This window comes from Paramisgurnus dabryanus, chromosome 18 (assembly GCF_030506205.2).
Source record: "Paramisgurnus dabryanus chromosome 18, PD_genome_1.1, whole genome shotgun sequence".
Taxonomy (NCBI): domain Eukaryota; kingdom Metazoa; phylum Chordata; class Actinopteri; order Cypriniformes; family Cobitidae; genus Paramisgurnus; species Paramisgurnus dabryanus.
In genome coordinates this window covers 100,194-126,202 of record NC_133354.1, presented here as the reverse complement: position 1 = coordinate 126,202, position 26,009 = coordinate 100,194, and the positions used below count along the sequence as shown (strand labels likewise).

Genomic DNA, 26,009 nt, shown 5'->3' with positions numbered 1-26,009 from the left:
CTCTATGTAGTTTGGCAGTGTCCTGATCACAACCCCTTTCTTCAGGGTTAGCAAAATAAATCTTAATGCACTGGAAAGCACCAAATAAACTGCTTTTGTGAGGAAACAGTCTGCTACTTAATGAACTGACAGGGAAACTTTAACATGCTTAATGATAAATCCTTTGGGAGAGAAAAAAAATAGCCATTTTATACGGGAAGACGATATGGCGACATGCAGGATTAAATTTACGCCGCTCTCTGTTTATTTCTATTACCCACAAACGAGTGTCATAGAGGGAGTCAGGGCCATTAGATAAAGAATAAAAAATTATTATACTGCATCACTATTACAACACATGTAGATGTGCAAGATATCGATTACACCGTCTGAACAAACAGATCTACTTGCAAAATAAAACTTGCAAAATAACACAGTCAATCCTAAAGATCAGATTGTACAAATGCATGATGTGCGGTGAGACCAAAGCCGCAGTAAGGAAGATGTTTTTCCCAAGTGAAGTTGAAAGGGAGTTTGTGTGTTGCCTCCACAATGACTCACCGAATGATTCAGAATGACCGCGGTGTACGTGTGGATATGGGTCAGAGTCTTTCAGTATTAGTTTGACACTTGCAAAAACAAAACTTTCCTGACCAAGACAAGATTCACACAATTAATGTCAATGTGGCTTTCATTAAAACACTTACAGGAAAACCATACTGCTACTGGACGACTAGAATCATTGGAAAGCACCTGCTTATTTGTTATAGACGTGTAAAAATGTGAAGAAAAAAAACAATGTGTGAATGTCATTGCATTAAGCTATATCTGCATGATGCACAGGCTATTAACCAGTTGGTCTCATGGTTTTTTATAGTGGGTGTATAAAGACACGCAGTTGGGTGATTCTCATGAAATCCAGACTTAGAAGCCCTTAAAGCCATTTTTTTTGCACATATAAGATTAGGGTCTGAACTTACTATAACCATTATTTTTAGAGGATTTAAAAATATTTCCTATAGAATTATTTAAAATTTTTAGATTATCATTATCAAAAATGTTCATTACCGCAACATGATATTACATTAAATATATGCATTTACAAACGGTAATGAGAACTAAAAAGTTGTCTAGGTACTATGACAAACATAACTTCAACTTTTATCTTGAAAAAAAAAATAAGAACTGCTCACCTGGTAGCCATCTTGAGTGTCACAGGCAATTATGTCCCTTACAACAAATTTTTTTTTTGAAATGTTAATTCCTTGAGGGCTTAAACAATGACTGAAAATTGTTGCGGAGGATGAGAAAATTTTTCTTGGACACATTTATATTCCTTATTATTGTCTCTACATTTACCAATGATCACCAAATACCACATGTTTTTTTACTGTAAATGTTTATAGTATAACATGCACTGAAGCTTTTTATTTTTTAGATTTTATAATTATAAATATTTCCATGTCAAAGAACCCAAATCCAGTCATGGACATGTTGCGGTAATGAACATTTTCCCCTTAAATTTGGGGAAAAAAACAACAACATTGGTTTGTTTGATGTCAATTGAAATCATGTGCAAAATAGTACATGAAGAGATGTTTGTAACTGTATGCTTCTTATTTTGATACTCTTACTTTGCATTAACTTTTTATCAAAATGTTTCATGACACCTCACATGTCTAATTTCGCAAGAATAACCCAGTTGTCCCAGCACAGTAACCACATGTGTAGTTCATCAAATCAACTACTGTATAAACATGTTTAAGTATGACACCAAAAGAATGCTTTTCTGTCATTTCTGTTAACAATCTATCATTTTATCATTTTAAACTTCGTTTTAGGAAAATGTTTAGGTTAAAAATTGTGCTCGTGCTTTTATTTTAAAATAAAGGCCACTTGGTGTGATATTTTGTTTAATCATGCAATAACATTCATACATTTTTAATCTTCAAATGCTGTTTGGGGCCCATGAAAAATCCATATTTGTCATTCAATATTGTAATTTATCTGTGTCTTACCACAGCAGAGCTGGGTCCAGGGATCTCTCCGTTCGTGTCTGGAGTGAGAGATAATCTAAGGCTGATCTCATCGGAGAATTCTGGAGCGCTGGAGAGGGGCATGGCCAGTGAAGGAGGACCGGACAGAGAGTGATTCAGTCCTTCGCTCAGTAAAGCAGGATCCTCTTCTGATATGGGTTCCCATGACTGAAAGAGGCAAGAATAATAAGTGCAACAAAAATCAGCAATTTTTTATTTCACAATTTAACATTGTTGCATAAATACATACAAGTAAAGACAGCAGAAGCATATGTTAAAAAAAATATGAAAATATATAGAATACGTGTTATACTTTTTTTTATGATTTGTGCAAATATTTTAGGCCACAGCCGGGATTTGTTGTTTTATCAAAGTTTTAATGACCATCGATATTTATTAAGATACAAACAGAAAACTAAGGAAATGTGTACACAAAATGTCTGATAAATAATTACATATGATCATTATACCACTGCAAAAAAAAAAAAAACTTTAACTTGTACACTACATGTAACTGTAAAAATACTGTAAAAAGTGTTTATAGTTTTTTTTGTAAACAAAATATTGATTTAAGATTAGTAGAAAAAACAAACAATTGCAGCATCTGCCAAATGTTTATCATTTAGATCCCTTATGAAGCTATTTCACTAAAAGGTTTTTAAATTATTGCTCGGTTTTAAAGTTGAGCGATATCCACTAAATTGGCAGTTCACGATTGTTTTCGTTAAACCATCACGATGGACGATGAGCTGTTTTAATTTTTCGTTATTATGTTACTATTATTCATTATTTTACTTTATTACTTCCACTTAAGAAGAGTTCTGCACTTTTTATTTTAATATATCTCTTTATATAAATACTATTTTGTACTTAAAGCTATAATTTTGTTATTTTCTCAACCCAACTAATGACTCATCTGCACTTTCCAATAGGTTGCACGTAAGGGGAAAAAGTATAGCTTTCTTCCACTTGAGAAGAGTTGTGCACTTTTAAAGGGACAATAAGTAGGATTTACCCTCATCTAGGGGTGAAATTGTATTTTGCATTCAAACGAATAGTGCTCTCTAGCGCCTCCCTTTTCCAAATGCGTGTTGCAACTACGGTAGCCGTTATGTAATCACTGATCTCCGTGTTCGTTTCAGCTTGTATATGTGTTCTGAATGAAAACGCGTTGTGGAAACGCGTTGGTAGTAGGGATGCTTAACGATTAATCGTGATTAATCGTTAGCAGAATAAAAGTTTTTGTTTACATCATATATGTGTGTGAACTGTGTATAATAACTTTGTATAAATAAATGTACACACATGCATGTATATGTTTTAGAAATGTTTACATGTGTATATAAATTTGTATATTTATGTATAATTTATATTGTATATAAATATAAATACTTAATATATAATTTTTTTTTCTTAAAATTATACATGAACGTGTTCATATTTATATATATACATATTTATTATACACAGTTTACACACATATGTGATGTAAACAAAAACTTTTATTCTGCTAACGATTAATCGCGATTAATTGTTTAGCATCCCTAGTTGGTAAGCTAGTGCTTTTTGTCCCTTTCTGCTATTATAGTTTATTAATACGACGGAACGACATGGAAGCCTCCTTGGACTTACCCGTTCAATGTAAGTAAAGAGAAGAAATTCTAAGCTTACAAAGAAAATCACTGGCAGAGGTCATTTGACACCAACAAGGACATTAAGAAATAGATTTTTGATTAATAAAACACTTAAAACCCTACTTACTGTCCCTTTAAACACTTTTATAAGTCTCTCTTTACATAATTTTTTTCTATTTAAAAGCTGTTTTTTTTACTAAGCCAACTAATGACTCCTTTGCACTTTCCAATAGGTTGCACATAAATATCGTTGCATATGTGCCACCAGTACTCCATCAGCTATCGTCCATTGGCACAACCCTACTCGGTATTACACAAATGAATATTGAGAAGATGCGGTATATTAACATACAAATGGGATAATTTAGGGTAAAAATTCAGTTAAGCTGTATTGACTTTAGTTATGCTAAATAAACGTAATAAATATTAAAGGCGCTCTAAGCGAATCTGTGTGACTTCACTTCTTGTCGACGTTCGAAGTGTTGTCAAACAAAACGGAGCATAGCTAACACCTCCCTTTCATGCTTTATTGGCTGGAACGCGTTTGTTATGTTTCGTGGTGGTAGGTTTGACCACTTTGTTTTTGTTGCAGTTTGCGGAGCCTGGGCTGTCTACAGAGACCGCGTTTTTTTTACAGTGTGTTCAGGGGACAGGCAGCTAGCCGATAGTGAGGAGATGTTTACTGTATGAAACAAATTTTTTTTTTTCGCTACAGCACCTTTAATAATAAATATCCCGTTTCTTTGCAATACTAAATAAAAACATTTTTAAAATGACTTTTTTAAGTAATTCACATGAGTAAACTAATGAGCACCAATCATACTCAAACTTAAAATCACTATATAAAACTCATGAATATGATTATATAATCCCTGTAAATGACTTCAGTTTCACTAAATGAACGGTTTATGTTAGGCACTTAATGCAAATAGCTTCATAAAGCAATTTCAATAAAGCTTTCAGCCCATGTCCGGGTTTTAAATACTAACGTCGTCTATGTCTCTGATGTCCAGCTGCTCATTTTCCAGGTCTTCGCTGATGTGCCGTCGCGAGCGGAAAACTCTGTGGGCTTCCTGGTTAATCTGCCGCAAGTTATTATCATTTTCCGTCTCCGAGACCACATCCCTAAAGCACAGACGGGGAGAAAGAATTTGTTCCACACTGCAGTCTGAGTCTGGTACGGACACGGCCGTCCAAAGATCTCGATAAACTTAATACAACTCTTCACATGCAACTGGACCTCCAAGCTCTGACACGTTGCTCTTTTTTGTTATAATTGAGATGACATACACACTACTGGGTCTCTTCCACTGCGTGGTGCGGTTGTTGTGGTTGACGTAGTAGGTGCGACCCAGGTTATCCACCTTTTCTTCCCAACCGGGAGGCATCGGAGGCAGAAGGTGCTGTGGTCTTTGTGATCCCGGATCGGTGGAATCTGTCACCTCCCAGGCCTGAGATAAACACACAGATATTAGAGGACAGAAAATGATCTAGTCACCAAAACATATACCACACTATCTCACCAACATAAAACTTTGACACCAGGTCATGGAGAAGTTTAGGAATATTAATTACAATAAATTACATGTATTAATTTGGCAGACGCCTTCATCCAAAGTTGCCACAGTATGTGTGTTTCCTGGGATCAAACCCACAACCTTTTATTTGATTATTTAATTGCTGTACTCTAAAATAATCACGACATTTTGAAAATAAAGTCATAAAGGCGTCACACAGGGAGATGAGTATATGCTATAAATCTCACTGTCCACCAGCACAGAGAGAAAAACTATTAATAATCATACTGAATTTAAAACTCAAGAGAACAAAGAACAGGAAGAGGAGAGCCGAAGAAGGAAATGCCAGACGGTCATCCGTTCAAATCAAATGCCATCTACTTTAAAGCAAAAATGTTAAAAAGTCTTTGGGGACGAGAGAATAAAAAAGCCCTTTCAGAATGAAAAGACCGTCTATGAATCACTGAAGTATAAGAGCGGAAAACAAAAACAGAGACGAAACATTTGAGTAATTCCAGACATTTTCAGTAAAAAAAAATTACATATCATTTCTCAGAGAATGTTTATTACCAATATACTAAATCATCCGTTTATTACGGTGGCCCTGAAGTGCAAACCATAACAACAAATTACTAAACAACAACAACAAATTAAAAAACACCACAACAAATTAAAAAACACTGCAACAAATTAAAAAACACCACAACAAATTAAAAAACACTGCAACAAATTAAAAAACAACAACAAATTAAAAAACAAATACAACATAAAAAACACAACAGCAAGTTAAAAAAACACTACAGCAAATTAAAAAACACAACTACAAATTAAAAAACACTACAACAAAATAAAAAACCATAACAAAATAAAAAACACAACAGCAAGTTAAAAAACACTACAACAAAATAAAAAACAACTACAAAATCAAAAACACTACAACAAATTAAAAAACACTACAACAAAATAAAAAACCATAACAAAATAAAAAACACAACAGCAAGTAAAAAAAACACTACAACAAAATAAAAAACACAACTACAAATTAAAAAACACAACAACAAATTAAAAACACAACTACAAATAAAAAACACAACTACATTAACCTACTGAAAGAGGCAGGTAACAGTGGTACCTAATTTGTAGTTGTGTTTTTTTATTTGTTGTAGTGTTTTTTATTTTGTTGTAGTGTTTTTTAATTTGTTGTAGTGTTTTTTTAACTTGCTGTTGAGTTTTTTTAACTTGCTGTTGTGTTTTTTATTTTGTTATGGTTTTTTATTTTGTTGTAGTGTTTTTTAATTTGTTGTAGTGTTTTTTTAACTTGTTGTTGTGTTTTTTATTTTGTTATGGTTTTTATTTTGTTGTAGTGTTTTTTAATTTGTAGTTGTGTTTTTAATTTGCTGTAGTGTTTTTTTTTATTTGTTGTTGTTTTTTAATTTGTTGTGGTGTTTTTTAATTTGTTGTGGTGGTTTTTAATTTGTTGTTGTTGTTTAGTAATTTGTTGTTGTGGTTTGCACTTCAGGGCCACCATAGTTTATATTTTCCTAAATATCCAGACATTAGAAAATATCAGTCTATACTCATGGTGTCTATGGATGTGACAAAATAGGAGTTCTTAGGAAGCAACATACTTTTAATTCTGTGAATTAAAATGCACAAACCAGAAGCAATAATACCCAACAAATGGAGAAGGGCCAGCTTTTCAAAAAACAAATAATATTTATTTTATTAACATTTTTGTGTGTGCATTTATGAGAAAGAAACAAAGTTATGGATGTGACATTCTCTGTTATAGGTGTGACAATTCTGAAACCTGTACTTATCCAACTATAGAAATTAATTTTAATTTTTTTGAATACCTAATGTGACACTGGACTTTAAAAAAAGCTATAATTTCCAGCTCCTTTAGAGTTAAACATTAGATTTTTACAGTTTTGGAATCCATTTAGCCGATCTCCGGGTCTGGCGGTACCACTTTTAGCATAGCTTAGCACAATCCATTGAATCTGATTAGACCATTAGCATCACGCCTAAAAAATAACCAAAGAGTTTTGATATTTTTCCTATTCAAAACTTGACTCTTCTTTAGTTACATGGTGTACTAAGACCAACAGACAATGTAAAGTTGCGATTTTCTAGGCCGATATGTCTAGAACTATACTCTCATTCTGGCGCAATAATCAAGGACTCTGCCGCCGTAACATGGCTGCGGCAGGCGCAATGATATTACACAGTGCCCCAAAATAGTCCCTATGCTATTGAAAGGAAACAAGGGGACTATTTTCGGGCACTGCGCAATATCATTGTCAAGTTTTAAATAGGAAAAATATCAAAACTCTTAAATCATTTTGAGCGCGATGCTAATTGTCTAATAAGATTCAATGGATTATGCTAAGCTATGCTAAAATTGATAGCGCCAGACACGAAGATCAGCCGAATGGATTCCAAAACTGTAAAAACCAAATGTTTCACTGAAGGGGAGCTGGAAAATAAGCCGATTTAAAAAAAAAAAAATGACCCTTTAAAGAGAGACCTTTTACAGAGGGTATGCATGTGACGTCACCTTCGGCGAAACTGACTGCGGTTACGCCCACTGAGTGGCAAAAGAGAGAGCGGCAGAATTTGTGTACAGTGTAAAATCAGTGGAAACACGGGAAAAACGCGTCTAAATGGAAAAAAGCTTTGGTGCGATAGACTGTACTAACAGATTAACAAGAATTCGGAGCTAACTGCCAAAAAAACACCGAAAAGAGAAGTAAATTTATCGTTCATGCCAACGTCCACAGGTGGGTTGACAAGTTGCTAGGGTCACTATCAAGCAGAGGTTTTATTTTCTACTTTGGTTGAAACTTTCCGCACATCTACATACAAAGGGATGCACATGCCTTAAGATAGAGAGAGAGAGAGAGAGAGAGAGAGAGACACTGGGCACCATATCCAGTATGTTTACTTAGTTAAAAGAACCACCAATCAGGGTTCAGCAATAGTAAAACTAACCCACCTCAGCCTCTTCCCTCATCTCAGTGGTCTCTTCCTCTTGACCTCCATTTTTTGGCAGGTAGGCCATCTTTAGCCTCAGGTAACCTTTCACCCGAGACTTATGACTGTGAGAGACATGCGAAATGCAAAGTATGTCATCACAGAGTACGAGTACAGTAAAAGATAATAGTGAAATATAATTGATTTACTATACCACATAAAAGTATTATTTAAAAGCATAGTTAAATATAGTAAAAGCACCATTACATTTTACTTTAAATTTGACAGCATAGCCTACGTGCACTGTATAAAGATCATTTGTTGGTGTTGATGTGGTAGGCGTACATTTTGTTCTAAAAAATAAATCTCCTGGAATGGGTTCAGCCTCAGAAGTGCTGTATCATATTAACAACAAGTACTGCAAAAGGGGTCACAGTAGAGCGTATAACAGCTAGCGTTTCTGTGCTAGCTTACCACTGACCTTCTTGGACGCAGCAGAAAGTCTTTAAACGTGTACGGGCGCTCCATCGCAGGGTCCTCCGTCTAAAACAGACAGAATGCGGAGAATAAACAAACATGAGATTTTTTGTTATATTTTCACATAATGATCTTTACATTATGTAGGATGATTTTATTGTAAAAAAACAGTAAATCACAAGGTTTTTACAGGCAGGGTGACATATAAAACAGTCTTGGTTTAGGTGGGGGGTGCAAGAGAAAGTGATCAAATCGGTCTTACATAACACTGTTCTCCTCTTACATCTTAACAGGCCTGGTTGGATACTCATGGCAAAGCATGACTTGTCATTAGTGGCAACATTCGGTGGAAATTGATGAAAATTGGCACCTCAGCTGGGGCCTGACACAAAGACTGTGCAAGGAAAGACTGGAAGCCCCGAAGGAAAAAGTTTTTTTCTTGTTAAGCGGGTCTGAATCAAACCAGAGGCAGAAACGTTCAACTTTGAAAGCGGAAAGTTTTGGGGAGCTCTTGATCGATAGACAAATGTCTTTTTGTACGATCCACATATAGAAAACACTTAAATATTAAGTGTATAAATAAAAGCAGGCAGAGAAAGAATGCGTGGTCAGGACTGCAACCGCGCAGGACCGAACGCTGGATATGTAGGCGGCCACAAGAAAAACAGACAGTCTGTGCGCGCCTTAATGTGCAATCCAGCTCTCACATAGCCACTGGAAATAGTTTAGACAAACATAAAAATTCTTCCATTTCAAATAATTTCCTATAAAAGACCACTTCAGGAAAACGTTCGCTTCCTCAGAAGCAAACTGGAACAAAATACCATATTGAAAACCAATGATCTTAAAGCTTTCAAGCTTGCCATGAATACATTCACAATTCATGGCCTTGAGTGTTTTAAAATACATAATTAAAATATTAAGGGCACAGGTTTCATTAAAATGTGTGAAGAGCTCAGATGCAAACCCTTCTAAGTGCGTCTGCCATGTTTTCTTGTAAATGAGCATATTTTTATCCGACTCTCAATGGATTTATTGCCAAAAAAGACAGTATTTCGATAAGGCCTGAGGATTAAGCGGATTTAAAGCAAGATTATTTGATGAACTTATAATACGTGCCGAGAGCATTCATTAAACATCATTATCTAAATTTTGACAAAGTTGAGCTCCTCATATATTAAGCCACCTTTCTATAACAGGACTAATGCACCATACACAACATCACAATATATAAACACTTTCAGTGTCATACATGCATTAATTATGCACATATACAATGCACATACAGTACAGACCGCAGCAGGAATGACGTACTTTTGTAACCCGGAAGTAAGCAAGACACTGGTTCTCTCGCAAAAAAGCCCATTCATTTTTCCATAGACTTTTGGATTATCGCAAAAAATAAGCTCTATGTTTACCAAAGGTTTTGACACACAAGTTAATCTTCACAGATAAACACAACTTTTATACATTTTGAAGTGTAAATGCATTTACTAGAAATATAAAAAGCCGAATTTTGACTTGCAATATGGTTGACATATTTCAACTATATTTTATAGTTATAACAACTCATCTCTAGTCAAGTTAAATAATAGTAAGTTTTATTAAAAAAAATGGACAGTATGGGAAAAATAAATATTTTTTGCGAGAGAACCAGGCTGTTTCTCAATATGCGTTCTTCAGCGATTTTGCGTCCTTGTGTCCTCGCTCTACGTCATCATTAACCGGCGAAGTTCAATTCCAATTCTCAAGAACGTAAGTACAGAGGACGAATGAAAATTCCCGGATGTGTTCTTGATATCGAGGATGCATCGAGTGCAGACTTGCGCGCTGAAATCTGGGGAGGTCAGGTGACCAACAGCAAGATCGCACACATCTCAATTCTCACAGGTGTGTTCTCGCAACCTTCTGAGTTCGTTCTTTGCGTTCTTGGATTTGAGAAACAGCCCCAGTGTCCTGCTAGTCTCAACCTCAGAAATCACGCCCACAGAATGTTGGCTAAAGTCATATATGGCTGAAATGCTTTTTGACCAAATATCATCTAGGACTAGACCTGAACATTATAAAAGACATTTTAAATTATGTATTTGTACTTAAATATTTATTTAGAAATAAAATTGGACCTGGAAGTGAGTGTTTTTTGTTTGTTTTAGCCATCCCAAAGGATGTGCGTTTACATTCCAAGTGATTCCGTTTCCACTCCGTACAGGGACATGTGGTACAATATTTGCAGACATCATCATTTGACCAATAACTCTCCCCGTCTTTCTGTACAGCATCCTAAAAATAGCAAATTAGACAACACAAGTACACATAATCTTACCGGTAAATGGGTGAGAGGTACATCCACCTGCCCAAGGAAGTCATCTCTGGTCTGTATTGAAAAATGAGAGAGAGAGAGAGAGAGAGAGAGAGAGAGAGAGAGAGAGAGAGAGAGAGAGAGAGAAAAAGAGAGAGAGACAGTTATAATAATGTATCAGAGTACCGATTTGACTGCATAAAAAAGTAGGCCTGCAAAATCATCCAAATAAACAGAAAATTTGATTAAGGTTTAATAAAAAAAATACAAATAATGGAGCCTTAGCTTGAAAACCACCATAATGAGAACAAATACACACCTGCGTCACCCAAGAAAAATAAATCAATTTGTTTGCGTGAGAGAGAGAAAGAGCGAGAGGGGAAATAAGGTTGACATTAATACCAAAACGTGTCAATTTAGAAGGGGAAACAAAACGACCAACCAGTGAAGAGCAACAGACGAGCTATACAGTAAGTGAGGATCAAAGGTCAAGGTCAGACAGATGTGTGTTAATGCATGACGCGCCAATCACAAGCCTCCAATTCCACTCAAAATCCACTCATCAAACCCCATAAGGAAAACTGTGAGATTGTCAGCTGTGATAGTCATGCGGTTGGGTCACACTAGACCTTTGAATTACCTGACCCAAGTTGAAAAGCCCATTCTTGGAACGATCGTGACCAATTTGAGCCTGTGTGTGGAATAAACTTATTAAAACAATAACGTCCAGTGCACAATCCCAGTATGGACGCACAATGTTTAGGGCACACGTAAAATGTGTGAAAGTGAAAAATGAGCATTCTGACATTCGATTAAACGTATAAAAACCCTTAAAGGGATAGTTCGGCCAAAAATGATATTAAACCCATGATTTACTCACCCCCAAGCTGTCCGAGTTGCATATGTCCATCGTTTTTCAGACAAACACATTTTCGGATATTTTAGAAAATGTTTTAGATCTTTCAGTTGATTAAATGTAATGTTACGGGGTCCACGACCTTCACGTCCAAAAAAAGTGCGTCCATTCTTTACTAATTAAATCCAAACGGCTCCAGGATGATAAACAAAGGTCTTCTGAGGGTAATCCGCGCTGTGTTGTTGTAGAAATATCCATATTTAAAACTTTATTAACGTAAATAACTACCGTCCGGTAGCGCCACCATCTTAGACTCCTCTGTATTCAGGAGAGAGTATTAGCGTAGTGTACGCACTTTTCTTAGTGACGTATGACAAATTCGGAGGGCGGGGGCACAGAGCAGCAGCAGAGTAGCCTCCGTAGGATGCGTAAGCTCTCATCCTGAATGCGGACGCGACTAAGATGGCGGTGCTACCGGAAGGTAGTTATTTTCGTTAATAAAGTTTTAAATATGGATATTTCTACAACAACACCGCGCGGATTACCCTCAGAAGACCTTTGTTTATCATCCTGGAGCCGTTTGGATTTAATTTGTGAAGGATGGACGCACTTTTTTTGGACTTGAAGGTTGTGGACCCCATAACATTACATTTAATCAACTGAAAGATCTAAAACATTTTCTAAAATATCCGAAAATGTGTTTGTCTGAAAAACGATGGACATATGCAACTCGGACAGCTTGGGGGTGAGTAAATCATGGGTTTAATATCATTTTTAGCCGAACTATCCCTTTAAGAATAAACTCACTAATGCATTTAACTTTAAAGATGAGTTAGAGTTTATTAATGTTTGTGAAAGATTATACAACATTACAATGAAGTGTGAATGCAATAAATCAGGGCATGGCTTTTAGGGAACTCAATGTACTGAATCTTTACAAAAACTTATTATATTTTACTTTCTCATTTAAATTTGTATTTTAGTAACACAAACAGGTCTACTGAAACCCAATTGGGGAAATGTTAACAGACAACCGAGAACTCAACAAGATCTCAAAACTGTTCAATCAATCCAAAAATACCCTTGCAAACTTTAGATACAGACCTTGATTAGTTGTTCAAGACCAACAACATAAAGCAAAATCTACAGAAATTAAGTAGAAATGTAGGTGAAATCTGTAGAAATTAAGGTAAGTCATACATATCAACTCAACATGCTACAAAAATCAATCGTTTTCTTTTGCCAACAAATTTTTAGGGAGCCTAAAATTCTTTTCATATCAGGAGACTTCCGACACTCAGTTAGTGACACCAGGAGCATAACTCGGTACTGGGCACAAGCTTCGGATAACAACACTCATTTATCGCCTAAAGGTTAAGTGTGAGTCACGGTTAGTGGTGGCAAGTGCATGGCAGGACCACAAATACATTCTCAAGCGTCTACTCATGACGGAAAAGCTGCTCAACATTTCTGAGCCGAAAAATGTTGCGAACACCAAACTTTAAACAAATAAACTGTAAATCACGGCAGCTTTATGAACTGGAAATTATGAAACCAATAAGATTCATCAAATTTTAGGGAGTTAAATGGAGGTTGCTTGGGCATTGCTATAAAGTTTCTAAGGTTTCAACGTATTAGTAAGTGTTGAGGGTTATTGTAATGGTAATGTTAACCATGACATTCTTGGTTGCTGTTCCTAGGTTATTCAAGTTGTTCCCTTGAAAACAAATGTATTATCCTAAGGTCGAAAGGAAAGGGTCTAATCACTTACAAAAGGAATAGCACATCTCTCCTTAGCAATCTCAATTTAAAGTACCGTTCATGATGCATCATGCGGCACAGATGATACAGGACAAGGAGTAAGGGATAGTGTAGAGCCGGTTGTTATCGCAAAAACAAACCCCGGCAGTGTGATTATTTCGGCTTATCTCGCGATAACAACCTGCTGCCTGTACATTATCCCACTTATTTACCTCAAGTAGGGTACGGAACATTAAATATTGATTTGAAATATTTTATTTGCTCATTTTTAACCAATGCAGACCTTCCGCGAGGAAAACCCGTTTACTTTAGGTTTTACTTCAGGTAAAAAATTATGTTATATATGTTATTAAAAGTAGTGATAGACCGATATATCGGCCAGCCGATATATCGTTTCGATATTTGCGAGGTTTATATGTATCGGCATTGGCTGATAGAAAATCGGCAGCCTGATCGGTCATCGGCTAAGACTGCTAAAACAAAAATCTGTATCTGCATCGGCACTGAAAAATCCATATCGGTCGATCCCTAATTAAAATGCATATTTATATCAGATTCTATTCTCTATTATATTAAATAGCAAATTTTAAGACTGGCCAATCAGAATCAAGCCTTCTAATGACCTTGTAATAATAAGAATTAAGGGCCGTTCACACTTTAAAGATAACCATAACTTTATTACTGTCCACACCACCGCATGATAACCATGTTAATTTGCTTGTGTGGCGCAGTACTCACACCTTCAATGGCATTAAATAATACTGTTGACATCCTTTAAAGGTGATGTGTGTAAATTTAAGCAGCAAGTAGTGGTGAGATTGCGAATTGCAACCAAAAGCTCACCCTTTAACTCTTTCCCTGCCATTGATAAGTTAACTTGCCAAATAAGGGAAAACGCTTCCCTGCCAATGACGAGTTTTTCCGGCAATCTGTATTTCCGCAATTATCCACCAGGTAGTGCTCTTACCCAACTCATAAAAACCCGAAAGCAATGCCTTAGGGCAAACAGTTCAAACTGTGTTTTAATGATAGCTCTGAATCTGATATCTATCAAAAGTCCTTCACAAAAACGCAAAATCGTAGCTTTTTATTTTTGCGTTGGCAATCTTTTTTTTTAATGGCGGGAAAGAGTTAATTTCAAAACGCATATGTTAGCCGCCACAGGACAAACACGTCATCGTCTGAGACAACATAGACATGAAACACGCTCAGTAGAGCAGTTTGTCCGTTAAGGGCTACTGTAGAAAAATGATGGTGATGTCCATGTAAGAGGACCCGGGGTATATGTTGATAAAAACGTCTCATTCTACGCTAATTAAAACAATACAGTTCATTATGTAAGGTCTTTATACACCACTGATAACATAGTTATATATTAATATTGCAATTCAAGTTACATAATGCACCTTTAATGAAACCCTTTGCAATTGTTTACATCACTGAACGTGTAAATATGCTGTTCTTGTTGGATTTACTAGTCAATGTAGTAGAATGAAAACATTACACAATAAATTTTACATTTTAGTAAAATGTTATGGACCTCTGCGCAGATTTTAAATATGCAAGCACTTTAAATTTGAATAGATTTGATTGGCTGTCAATAGTTTGTTTACACATTGGGCAAAAATCTTTCTGAAAATTATCCAATAATATCGTACCTTGTACCTTTATCATTATAGCTGTGGTATAAACTCTGCTATTATCTTAAGTTTAATGATTTTTAAAACTATTATCCTTATCGTTTATAATGTATAATGTGAACGGCCTTTTATAGTTTAAACAATAAAGAGTAATAGAAAGAAATAGAAGCTTAGAATGCTGTCCCTTATGTCTTGGCAAAGACAACTGTCATCTGGAAAACTACTTTCCTATATTTGTGCAATAAAAGTTAACCACAAAGTCATATAAATTATTAATCATATGTCCTTCAACTTCAAAGGGACTTTACAACCATTAAGATATTATGTCTTTATGACTCTGAAACGCCTCATTCTCACACAATGCCCTGAGTGATAAAAATAAATATTTGCTTAGTCATTGTCCATTAAAAAGAGATGAGTTAGCACACAACTTAAACCCGTTTAACAGGGTAAAAAGTTCAGAAAATAAAAACTGGGAAGTGATAAGCCAGAGGCCATGTTTCAATGTAAACACAAAGAAGAAATATCGTAAGTTAAATAAACCAACACATCAAAAAGAAGAGTCTGAAAAATGGGGCTCATTACTGGAATCTGGGTCATGTAGATACCTTCAGCAACTGCGAGGTCACGGTTTAGGGTTAAAACAACTAAGCCTGAAAAAATACTTGCGACAACACTTCCGCAACATGCAGAGACACTAAAATAAGATGGGAGCCAACACAAATTTAGCAACGGAATTACTGTCTGAACGTCAATTGACAAGCAATGCTTTAAGAGAAGAGTCTCTTGTAATTGTATTTATAGTCGTTCAAAATCTTCATGCCTATAGTATGAGCATGCGCAGGCTTTCTAAAGCTATAAATCTTGACATCTGGATAAAAACGCAGCCACTGCAGCATTAAATAAGATTTCCCCCGACATGGTTCCCATCACGCTCGCTGAAACCGAGACGGCAAACAGTCACATGAATTAACCTGAGAGCATTCACAAGTCTACCAAAAATCTATGCTGTGCGACAGATGTCATACACATCACAGGAATCGAATGCAGTAAATGACGGTTGAAATATAATATAGAAGAGGAGAACTGAACGTTTTACTGAACGTCTTATTAAGAGTATCAATTAGCTTTAACCTCTTAAAACCTGGATGTCCACATACGTGGACATCACATTTTTTAGTTGTTTGCACCATAATACTTAATTCTGTGTAATTTGAACCTGTTGTACACAAACGTGGACAATTACACTGCTTCATGTTCAAAGAAAAATATTTGGTTATTATATATATTGGTTCTTCCTAACCCCAAATAGCTGGAAGAAATCTGAAAAAATTAAGACAAACCAAAGCTCGGGTCTTAGGGGGTTAAGGTAAAATGCAAAGATGCAATCCTAATATTCTTTAGAGGTAATTTAGCATTTTAGTTCCTGTAGCACGCTTGGAAAAGCATTGGGCTAGCAACGTAATGTCAGGAGGTTGATCCCAGGGAACACATACTGATAAAATGTATAGATTGAATGCACTGTAAGTTGCGTTGGAGTCCCTAATGTAAATATAATGTCTGTACAAATGCGACTTCAAGTGAGCTGGGACACTGACTCATTTCCAGTAATGGCTTTTAAGCAGGTACAGCATACTGGAAATACATGGGTTTCTTTTACCAGACGTGGAAATTGGGAAGGTATTCGCATGACATTCCAGTTTACAGAATCAGAAAATTCTAGAATGTGAATGGCTCAGAAATTCCACTACCGCCGATGGCTGTGAAAGCCGAGCCCCCCTTCAAGATGCAGTTATGACGTTATGATAAAAGGGTTTATTTGCTTTTGACAAATTCCAAACATTTACAGTAGTAGGTCTGACATATACTCGTGCAAAGTCTTTAGGGAAAAGGCAACCTGTAATAAATTTGACCAATTACATCTGGCACAAATAAAAACATCAAGACGGATAAAGAATGCCTGATAGCTGCTGATTTTGAGTAATACCGAGATTTTGTTTACACACAAGTTACTAAGTTTTCTATGAGAAGTGTGGTTGTAACTATATATTAGACTTCAATCACCAGAGAACAGCTGCTGAACAGGACCCAGGCCAAAAGAGAAAGGCCGTTTTCAAAACCAACAACAACTAAAGATAGAACAGGCTCCCCTATAAGAGAGGGGGTGAAAAACAAGTAGAACACATCCCATGAATGAGATTACATCCGAGAATGCTGCTAGTTTCTATAGATTCCGGAATATTATACTGAATGTTTGCATGGTTGTTATTGGGAAATCATACTCAATGTGGTTAAGTCGTCTCTGGCCCCCTTTTCATGGAATTTTTACTTCCCAGAATGTGGATAAGTCATTCCCGAACCCACCTCCTCTTTTTTCCACCAAATCCCGCTAACTTTTCCTCATCTGTTTTTCCTATTTTCCAACCACTTGCAAAGTAATAACGTATACTTTGTGAGATCTTGTTTACAACCAGTAGGATAATTTGATATTAGTTACACTACAGATCCACCACGTATTATTGTAAGCCTCAAATTCTTTCACTAATAAAAACACAATACAGGTAGTCCAAAAAGACAGATAGCTTCATATTCATGGGAATGCTTTTCCTGCTGTAATTACCTGTGGACTGATGCAGGTAGGCACCTTTCCAAAGCTAATATCCCGGTTAGTAACGGGGCCGTTTTCTCCTCCCTGGCTGACATAGATCTTAAATCTGGGCTGTCGGGAGTTTTGTTCCTTCTTAATCTTGAATGTGCAGCCTTGAGCTCTATTCTGAACGATCTCACTCTCGGTTTCCATTTCCGAGATTGGGGCATGAAGGTCCGGCATAGAACCGAGGCGTGCAGGAACCCCTCTGGGTTGTAACGGTTGTGAAGTACTCCTCTCCAGTCGAATCTGAGGGTATCGCATCATACGGCAACCTTTTAATTCAGCCCCTTCAGCTTGAGACTTAGTGTTTGCGTGGTTTCCTTGATCCTGTTGAAGTTGGAAAACAAGTCTTTGGGTGCCAGGACCTCCGTCCGCGCTTTGCTGGACAGACCAGCGGCGGCATGGGCCGTTTTGACCATCCTTGCCGTATGGCATAATCCTTAACTGTTGGACATCTGAGCCATCTGCAGATCTTCTTTGAATACTGAAACCATTGATTGTAATCCCTTGGGGGTTTTCATTGTGTGCACCCATTCTGGCAAAACCATTTTGCCCATCACATGGCCGTACACAAAACACTCGTCTTTTAGGCTGGATGGCATCAGTGCCTGGTTGACTTTGTTCAACACTGTGGTAGGATGGGTTAACCGCTCTGTGGTAAGCTGGAGGTGGAGGTAAAAGCCAGTCATCTTCAGGTTCAGTGTAGGCTGGAGCTGGGTCCTGGGGATATCCTGGAGGAGGATCGAGGGATGATGCGTCTTCTTGCGGTCCAGATGAACGTTGGAGAGATATCTGCATGGAAGTGCTCCTGGTTGTCCGTGGTTCGGTATGACCCTGGAGCTGTGGGATAAACATGGAAGAACTTCGTTTCAGGGAGGCATCAGAAACGTCATCCGTTCCCGACTCTGGGTTCTCAGCATGTCCTCCATTTTGCGACTGTGTATGGAACATCATGGCTCCAGCGCCGTTGTAGCTTCTCCAGTTACTGGTAGCATTCACATCTCTGTTCTCTGCCGACCAATTCAGCTGCTCCAACTCGGGCGCAGTATTGCTGCGACCAGAGCCAAAATACAACCGCAACCGGTGAGACATTCTCCTGTCTGCCTTGATCTGTCTCTGTCCAGCTCCTGCTGGATCTGTCTCGCCCACTTATTCTTTCGCCTGATCCCCTTTTGCTCTCCCTCTCTCTCTTTTTCTTGCTCATCCACTCTCTTTCCTTTTTTCCTCTCTTTTCCTTACTCCCAGACAGAGGCTGTGTTTTGTTTCACAGCTACCAGTGAAGCGCTGCCAGACAGCTTAAAAGTTCAACCCACAAACTTCAGTGAGAGAGAGTGAGCGAGTAAATGCTAGAAAGAGGAGTGAGGTGGGGTAATAAAAAAGAAAAAAACGTAACCCATGTGTCAAACTGTTAGAGCTGCAGTCTGATAGCGACAGAAAGCAGAAATAGCCCAAGTGGCAAGCTGCATTCCAGACATGATTGGATAAGGACGCCTGGCGCTCTTCGCAAGCAAAGGTGAGGGTAGGGTGGCCACAGTCACATGATCCAGATGGTAACCACCCCCACCACCCGGTCAAAACCAAACTTTCTCAGCTGCTACTGATCTGTCAGAAGGCAGTAGACCGCCGGGGGTGGGATGAGAAAGAGACGGATCACAGCTGACTCAGGAAACGCACACTTCATAAGCTCGTAATTCTTTGTGCTCATCCCACACAATGTGAACACTGTGCCAAGCCAAGTTGGGACATGGTGTTAGCCATCTTTCAAAACTTTGATAAACAGCACCTTAAAGGTGGTACATATAAACTTATCGGAGCTAAAACGTAAAAGAAGATCTCAAGAAGTTTACTGTTAACATTACAAACTTAAAAGACAAGAAATCACAGCTGTTAAGAAAAATAGAAACACCACCATATTGTATGTTGAGGAATCTGTGAAGACATTCAAAATTTCCCATCAAGCCTCTTCAGGGCTGGCGTGGTTAAAATGTTCCATCTGCATTTAAAGTACTTATGAAATGTTTTAAACCACAAGCCCTTCAACACTACAACAATGACTCAGGATGAAGCCCAGGAGCCATTTCAAAAGAGCTGAGAAAATAAATCCACAATCATGACCACTCCCAAAACAAAATAAAACCATGTATGGTCATTTATCTTACTTTACACGGCTTTAAACACTGCCTAAACTGAAAATAAAATAAATACAAATTATTTTCCCTAAAAAGTCTAGTAACATGATCAATCGCTGGCAAACTTTGGACTTATTTACTGTATAAGAAAGCCAGATTCCTTCCAAAAGCTTTTGAGGGTAACACCTTAAGTTTTTTGTGCTGACATTTGCTTTTGCCAATCGAACACAATTCGGAAAATAGTCTTTCGATCAATAACCCCAAACTTCTTCTGCTGACAGGCGTGCAAATATTTTAATCGATTTGAGGCAGACTGATGACAGGCGTAGCAAGTTGCTAAGGCCAAGCGAGAAGACACCACATTATCTGTATGCACGCCTGGTATGAAATAAAAGGAGTGGACACAGAAAGAACTTTGTCTAGGGAGAAATAAAGGACAAAGGCAACTCACTTGCCCGGAGTGGGAAAGACTGCATGGATGAACAATCATGAATGTGTCTTGTGTTTAACACAGTAATCAAATATAGACTAACAACCATGTAACCATGTAACACAACATTATAAAGTTAATAATAATACTGAATAATGAATAAATGAATTACAACAACAAAATCAATCTGTAACTTCACTTGTAAAACTTCAGAAAATATTATGAGGTGCTTATAAGAAGTAACAGAATGAACAGAGATTCAACAAATGATTAGCCATACCCGACATAGCAACGGCAAACCAACATAACCAGTGTGGTCAGTCCTGCGTCTTATGGAATAAGTCAGCGAGAGTAATTTACACTGAATAAAAGCTCTTGATTGTGAATGTGTGAGTGCTCTGTATTGTTTTGGATGGCACCCATGCCCTGTAGTGGGTGACTTGGGCACAATGAATGGAGACATCATGGCGCTATCATTCGTTTATAGCTCAATTGGTAGAGCATTGCAGTATTCACATACTCATAAAAATGTAAAGATTGAATGCACTGTAAGTCGGTTTGAATAAACGCATATGACAAATGCATAAACGTAAGGGTAAATTTAAGTCAACAGGAATTTTAAGAATAAAAGGGGGCTTCCACAACACTATCTACACTACAGTACACTGAACCAATACGGACCTCATACGGTTGACTAAAACACAGCATTTATATTCACCATTTATACATTTATATATTAATGTCAACTTATTCAAAATGATCACATAACATGACATGAGCCTAATACCCCAAAAATCAAACACTTGGCTTAACAATGGTGAACGTGAATTTGTTTACGCACGCATAAGACTCAACAACTTTGTGTCTCCATGACAGTGGTTTAAAGAAGAAAACTGAATTGCAAAAGTTGCCATAAATTGTTGGCCCATTGATCGACTTAAGTATAAAAAAGCCATTATCCATTTACCACAGACCTCAGTCAGTTAGGTGCCGACTGGTGAAGACCAGGAAGTCTCGGCAGACAAAACAATATCTGAGGTGGAAATGTATTTTATGTCTGAAAAAAATATTGGCAAATATTGATTGTCTGATTTTGATTTAAAAAAACCTTGGAAATCCCGGAATCTATCCCTTTACGTGGATGCTTTACTTCAAGCACAGCCTCTAAAATTACTCCAATGGAGCGGGGTAAGCATGAACAATGCTCAGGAAAGTCACTTGCCAACATGGGCCAGTGCTACAATGTTACAGAAGTTTACAGAAGTTTTTTTTGCACGTGCCTTGCCAATTTAAATATTTACGCAAAGACGATGCAAAACATATTGCAAAAGGCCACTTAGCACTGTTTGAGAAGTTAACATTATATAGACAGTTTCAGCAGTAACAACATAAACACGCGGCTTTCGTGGTCAACACGTAACTTCCGGTAAACTCCGCTAAGAATAAATATCAACAAAGTCCTTTTAAAGTAGTTGATTTATATAACAAGCAAGAGTTCAGTTTAGCAACTAGTCAGACCATTAAAAAACCTGAAACCGGAAGTAAAGTTCGGACCCCACGCGTAATCGCGTCATTGTACGTGCGTCCGATGAAAGTGTCAAAATGTACGCATTCGAAGCAAGCACCCGGGGAGACACATCTGAAAGCCTCAGACAGCATTCAGGTTTCCTTGTGCTTGAATGAAAATATTTACACTAATTTATTTTAAAATGCCACGATAATACTCGTAAACATAAATTCCATGTCTGCAAAACCAATATTTTTAAGGAAATATTGATAACTAATCGACATAGGACTGAATCAAAACCATGTTTAAAAAAAAAGAATCAAATCGATCGCCAAATTGGTCACAATACCCAGCCCTATAACTTTTTTGCTATTATGTTTATGGATATTAAAATGTAACTATTACAGAATTAGTATCATTATAATCAGGTTGTTTTTAATAAACCGCAAGCTTTTTACCTATAGGTTAAAAAAAGCTGGAAACATCACTGGCATAAATCTGCTTGTCAATGCATTTCAAATGAAAAACAGAAATTGCAAGGAAAAGGGAGTCATAGAAAAACAAACCAAGAAACACAAAGAGAAAAGCAGAATTAAAATAGACAGAAAGCACATGTATGCGAGAGAGCGTGAAATTCATTAATTAAATCAGTGTCCGGTCATTGGTACGATCCATGCTCTCGCTCAGTCATATAAGGAAGACGCTCATGTTCTGTTGAGCTTTGCATTGAAACGCTGCCAAAATCCATCAGGGAGGGAAAACAGCAAGATATTCACTATGGGCCGCAACAATTCATGCACAAACAGACACGCACAACAAGATTAACTGCAATGCTCAAGGCTTGCTATCATCACTGGAATTAACTGACATCTGTCTACTATACACAGAGAAAAATTCACACAAGGGCTCAACATAAATGCCATTTATGACAGTCTGCATCCAGAATGTGATGCATGTTTAGGAGAAACTATATTTAAATAAGAAAAAAAAGTATGCGGAGCGGGACTTGATATTATACATCACCAACGGATAGGATAATGGGTTTTTATGTCAGAATAGTGATCTACACTCTCAGAAAAAGGTACAAAAGTTGTCAATGGGAAGGTACTTTTTAAAAAGGTCCTAATATGTATCATTTTGGTACAGATACTTATACATTTGGTACCAATGTGTGCTAATACTACACTCATCAGTTGAATGCATTTTAATTATGTAGTAAATTTACACGTAAAATCATTACATTTATAAAGCTGGATCTAATCATGTTTGTTGGATACAACTAAACTCTTTTTATGTTGACCTGCTGTGTGTATGCACTCTTTTGGTACAAAGCCATATTTTTGAAAAGTGTACCGCCCTAATGATTTGTACTTGGTCTCTGAGAGTATAATTATCGTTGACATTATCCTATAACCTGCATCACTGGAAAAGAAAAGCTGTTTCACTGAGTTATAACATTTTGTGTAACTTTTTATGTAACTTTACAAGACTTTACAGGTGCTGAAAAACAGTTTAGAGCAGGGGAACTCAATGACCCCCAAATATGATGAACCTTTTGTGAGGGACCCCCTACCTAAAATATATATCAATTTTTTGATTTTTATGAATAACAAATTTAATTGGCTATACTTAGAGTGGATGTATAAACCTGAAAAAAAAATATTTGCAACTCAAGTCTGTGCTCCTTTAGCTTAGTGGTTGAGCATTGCATTAGCAGAGCAAATGGTTGTGAGTTCGAACTAACAGAACACACATACTTATAAAATGTTATTTGACCGCTCACGCCGCGGTCAAAGTTCAAAATAGTTTAACTTTTGCGCTGCGCTCTGTGACGCTTAACCGCGCGGCCAATAGAAACGTGGCATCCAAACATGCAAATCAAAATGGACGAAAAGTTTATACTGTGTGTTTCAGAATTCCCGGAGCTTTATAATACAATTTTACAATCCTACAGAGACATCGGAAGGAAAGCCGTGTCATGGAAACACGTAGCAATTCAAGTTGGCATATCAGGCGTGTTTTAAGTCAGGTAGCTTGTTGTAGACAAGCAGCTTAAGGTTCAGGGGTGCAAACTCATCAGGGGTGAAAAAGGTGACAAGACACAAGCGCTCTTATATAAGCGGATACGCGGCTTGCACGCTCCTCTTAAACAGAAACAGGTATATAGCGTATATAGCACTGTTGTCAACGGCTTAAAATCACTTAATTTAAAACTGCTGTGCGTGAACAAATGTTAAGCTTTATGACCACGCGCACAGCAACGTGACGTGGGCGCGTAACCTCAAATGAGAAAATACTACGAGTTAAGTATGTGCACTCAATCTGCAGACTGCTTAAACTTCGGCAGCAAATGAGGTGGCTATAAATTGTAAAACATAACCCGCCAAACTGGCTAGTAATTTGACATCGTTACCACAATAGCTGGACATGATTTTCATAATTTCATTTACTGCTACCATGTCGCAGACCCCCCTCACCCCTCATTTTCAAAAACTCATCGGATCTAGACAAATCACAAGAATGACCTATTTTGTATCAAAAACGGCGAATTTCGCCGAAAGGTGACAAGTTTGCACCCCTGAAGGTTACGTGAAATGGAGACGGGAAACATCAGTCTCTGTATTACTCATCGACTATTTAACGCAAATATAAACACTGTAGTAATTTATTGAAAACCACACTTCTTTGGTCTGGCCATCACCGAAATCCTTTGGCTGCACTAAACCCAGCGGCGAGCGCAGCGCACACCGCGTCCTATGTGAAAGCCGCATTAGGCAGATTGTTACTAATATATTCTTTGTTGTAATCATATAAGTTGATTATTTGTAAAAATGAAGTAATTATTATTATTAATAATAATAATAATAATAATAACAATAACAACAACAATAATAATAATAATAATGTTACGTAACAGTGGAATTTTTGTTTTTACAATAACATCAATGTTGAGTTTGTGCTCTTATTTTGTATTTTTGTACTTTCCAATTACTGGTATGCTCAACCTTAAGCGGATTGTTACTTATATATTCATTGTTGTAATTGATTGTTTGTAAAAATAAAGTAATTAATAATAATAATAATAATAATTATAATAATAATAAAAGGTTACCTTACAGTGGAATTTTTGTTTTTACAATTATATTCGCAAAAAATATCTTTCATTACCTTTTACTCAAAAACATAGCTCCAAAATGTTCTGGACTGTAAAATAATCCAATTACCTTTTCTTCAGTCATTTCTCTAACTAATCTACCAATTCACCAAGAACATTAGTGTGAAGTATTAGATCGCCTATGATGTTTCTAATGAGAATGTGCTTCAATAAAAACTAGAACACCAGAAAACCCATTTCATTCCAAAACCTACACTGTCTCCGAAATCACCCACTTCCTATATAGTAGGCCAAAACAGTATGTGAGGCGAGTACTATGTCTGAATTTATAGTACCCTATTTGAAAAACAGTAAGAAAAAAGTACCCAGATGACCTACAACTTCGGCTTAGTTTTTAAGACACTTTACTAGGCACCAAATTCAATGAACAAATACCTAGAAACTGAGTGACTCCTTAAATGATTTGGGTACCAAGAGATGCATTCCTCGTGATTTAATTGAACTTGTCATACATCTCCCACAAGCACTTAGTTTTTTAACTATATAACAGTAAATACTTACTATATAATTCAGTACGTACTGTCGCAGTACACAATTTTGGACATAGCGCTAGTGAGCTCCCCACCCTGACAGCTTTAAGACATCAAGCTATTTTTGTAAGGATTCAACCCAGTACAAATTGGACCACCAGAGAGCACACAAGCTCTGTTCCAAAATCTAATGAGCTGCCTACAAAAAAACCACACTCCCTCAATATGCAAAATCTATCAAAACATCACATATCCTTTGCAAAAAAGGAAGTCCCAAAAAGCACTTTCAAAAAAAAAAACCTGTACTGGCAAAATTTACTTTCCATGCATATTCAAGTTTTACATCTTTAGGGTAATAGTAAGTTCAAATCAAACTTAATATGTCACACATCACAGGAAAACTTGCTGCTTATAGCATGCTCAGAATCACACATAAGGTTTTGTCTAAAAAGTGTGCATTAGACATCAAGGCA

At 37.0% G+C, this 26,009-nt stretch overlaps 1 protein-coding gene across 7 annotated transcripts in view; it reads right to left on the bottom strand.

Annotated features, from left to right (window-relative positions):
- Positions 1–26,009, bottom strand: part of nedd4l (NEDD4 like E3 ubiquitin protein ligase) — a 101,106-nt gene that overhangs the window by 41,322 nt on the left and 33,775 nt on the right. For 2 of the 7 annotated variants that reach the window (XM_065243996.1, XM_065243997.2), the window contains exons 6-11: positions 10,943–10,993; positions 8,624–8,685; positions 8,165–8,267; positions 4,940–5,100; positions 4,639–4,774; positions 1,998–2,183 (exon numbers count right to left, since the gene is read on the bottom strand). In XM_065243996.1, the coding sequence (XP_065100068.1) occupies positions 1,998–2,183; positions 4,639–4,774; positions 4,940–5,100; positions 8,165–8,267; positions 8,624–8,685; positions 10,943–10,993 (699 nt within the window). Of the gene's footprint in view, positions 1–1,997; positions 2,184–4,638; positions 4,775–4,939; positions 5,101–8,164; positions 8,268–8,623; positions 8,686–10,942; positions 10,994–11,558; positions 11,610–17,795; positions 19,229–26,009 lie in introns of those variants that run through there. The other 5 variants (XM_065243994.2, XM_065243991.2, XM_065243993.2 and 2 more) reach the window with 5 other exon arrangements.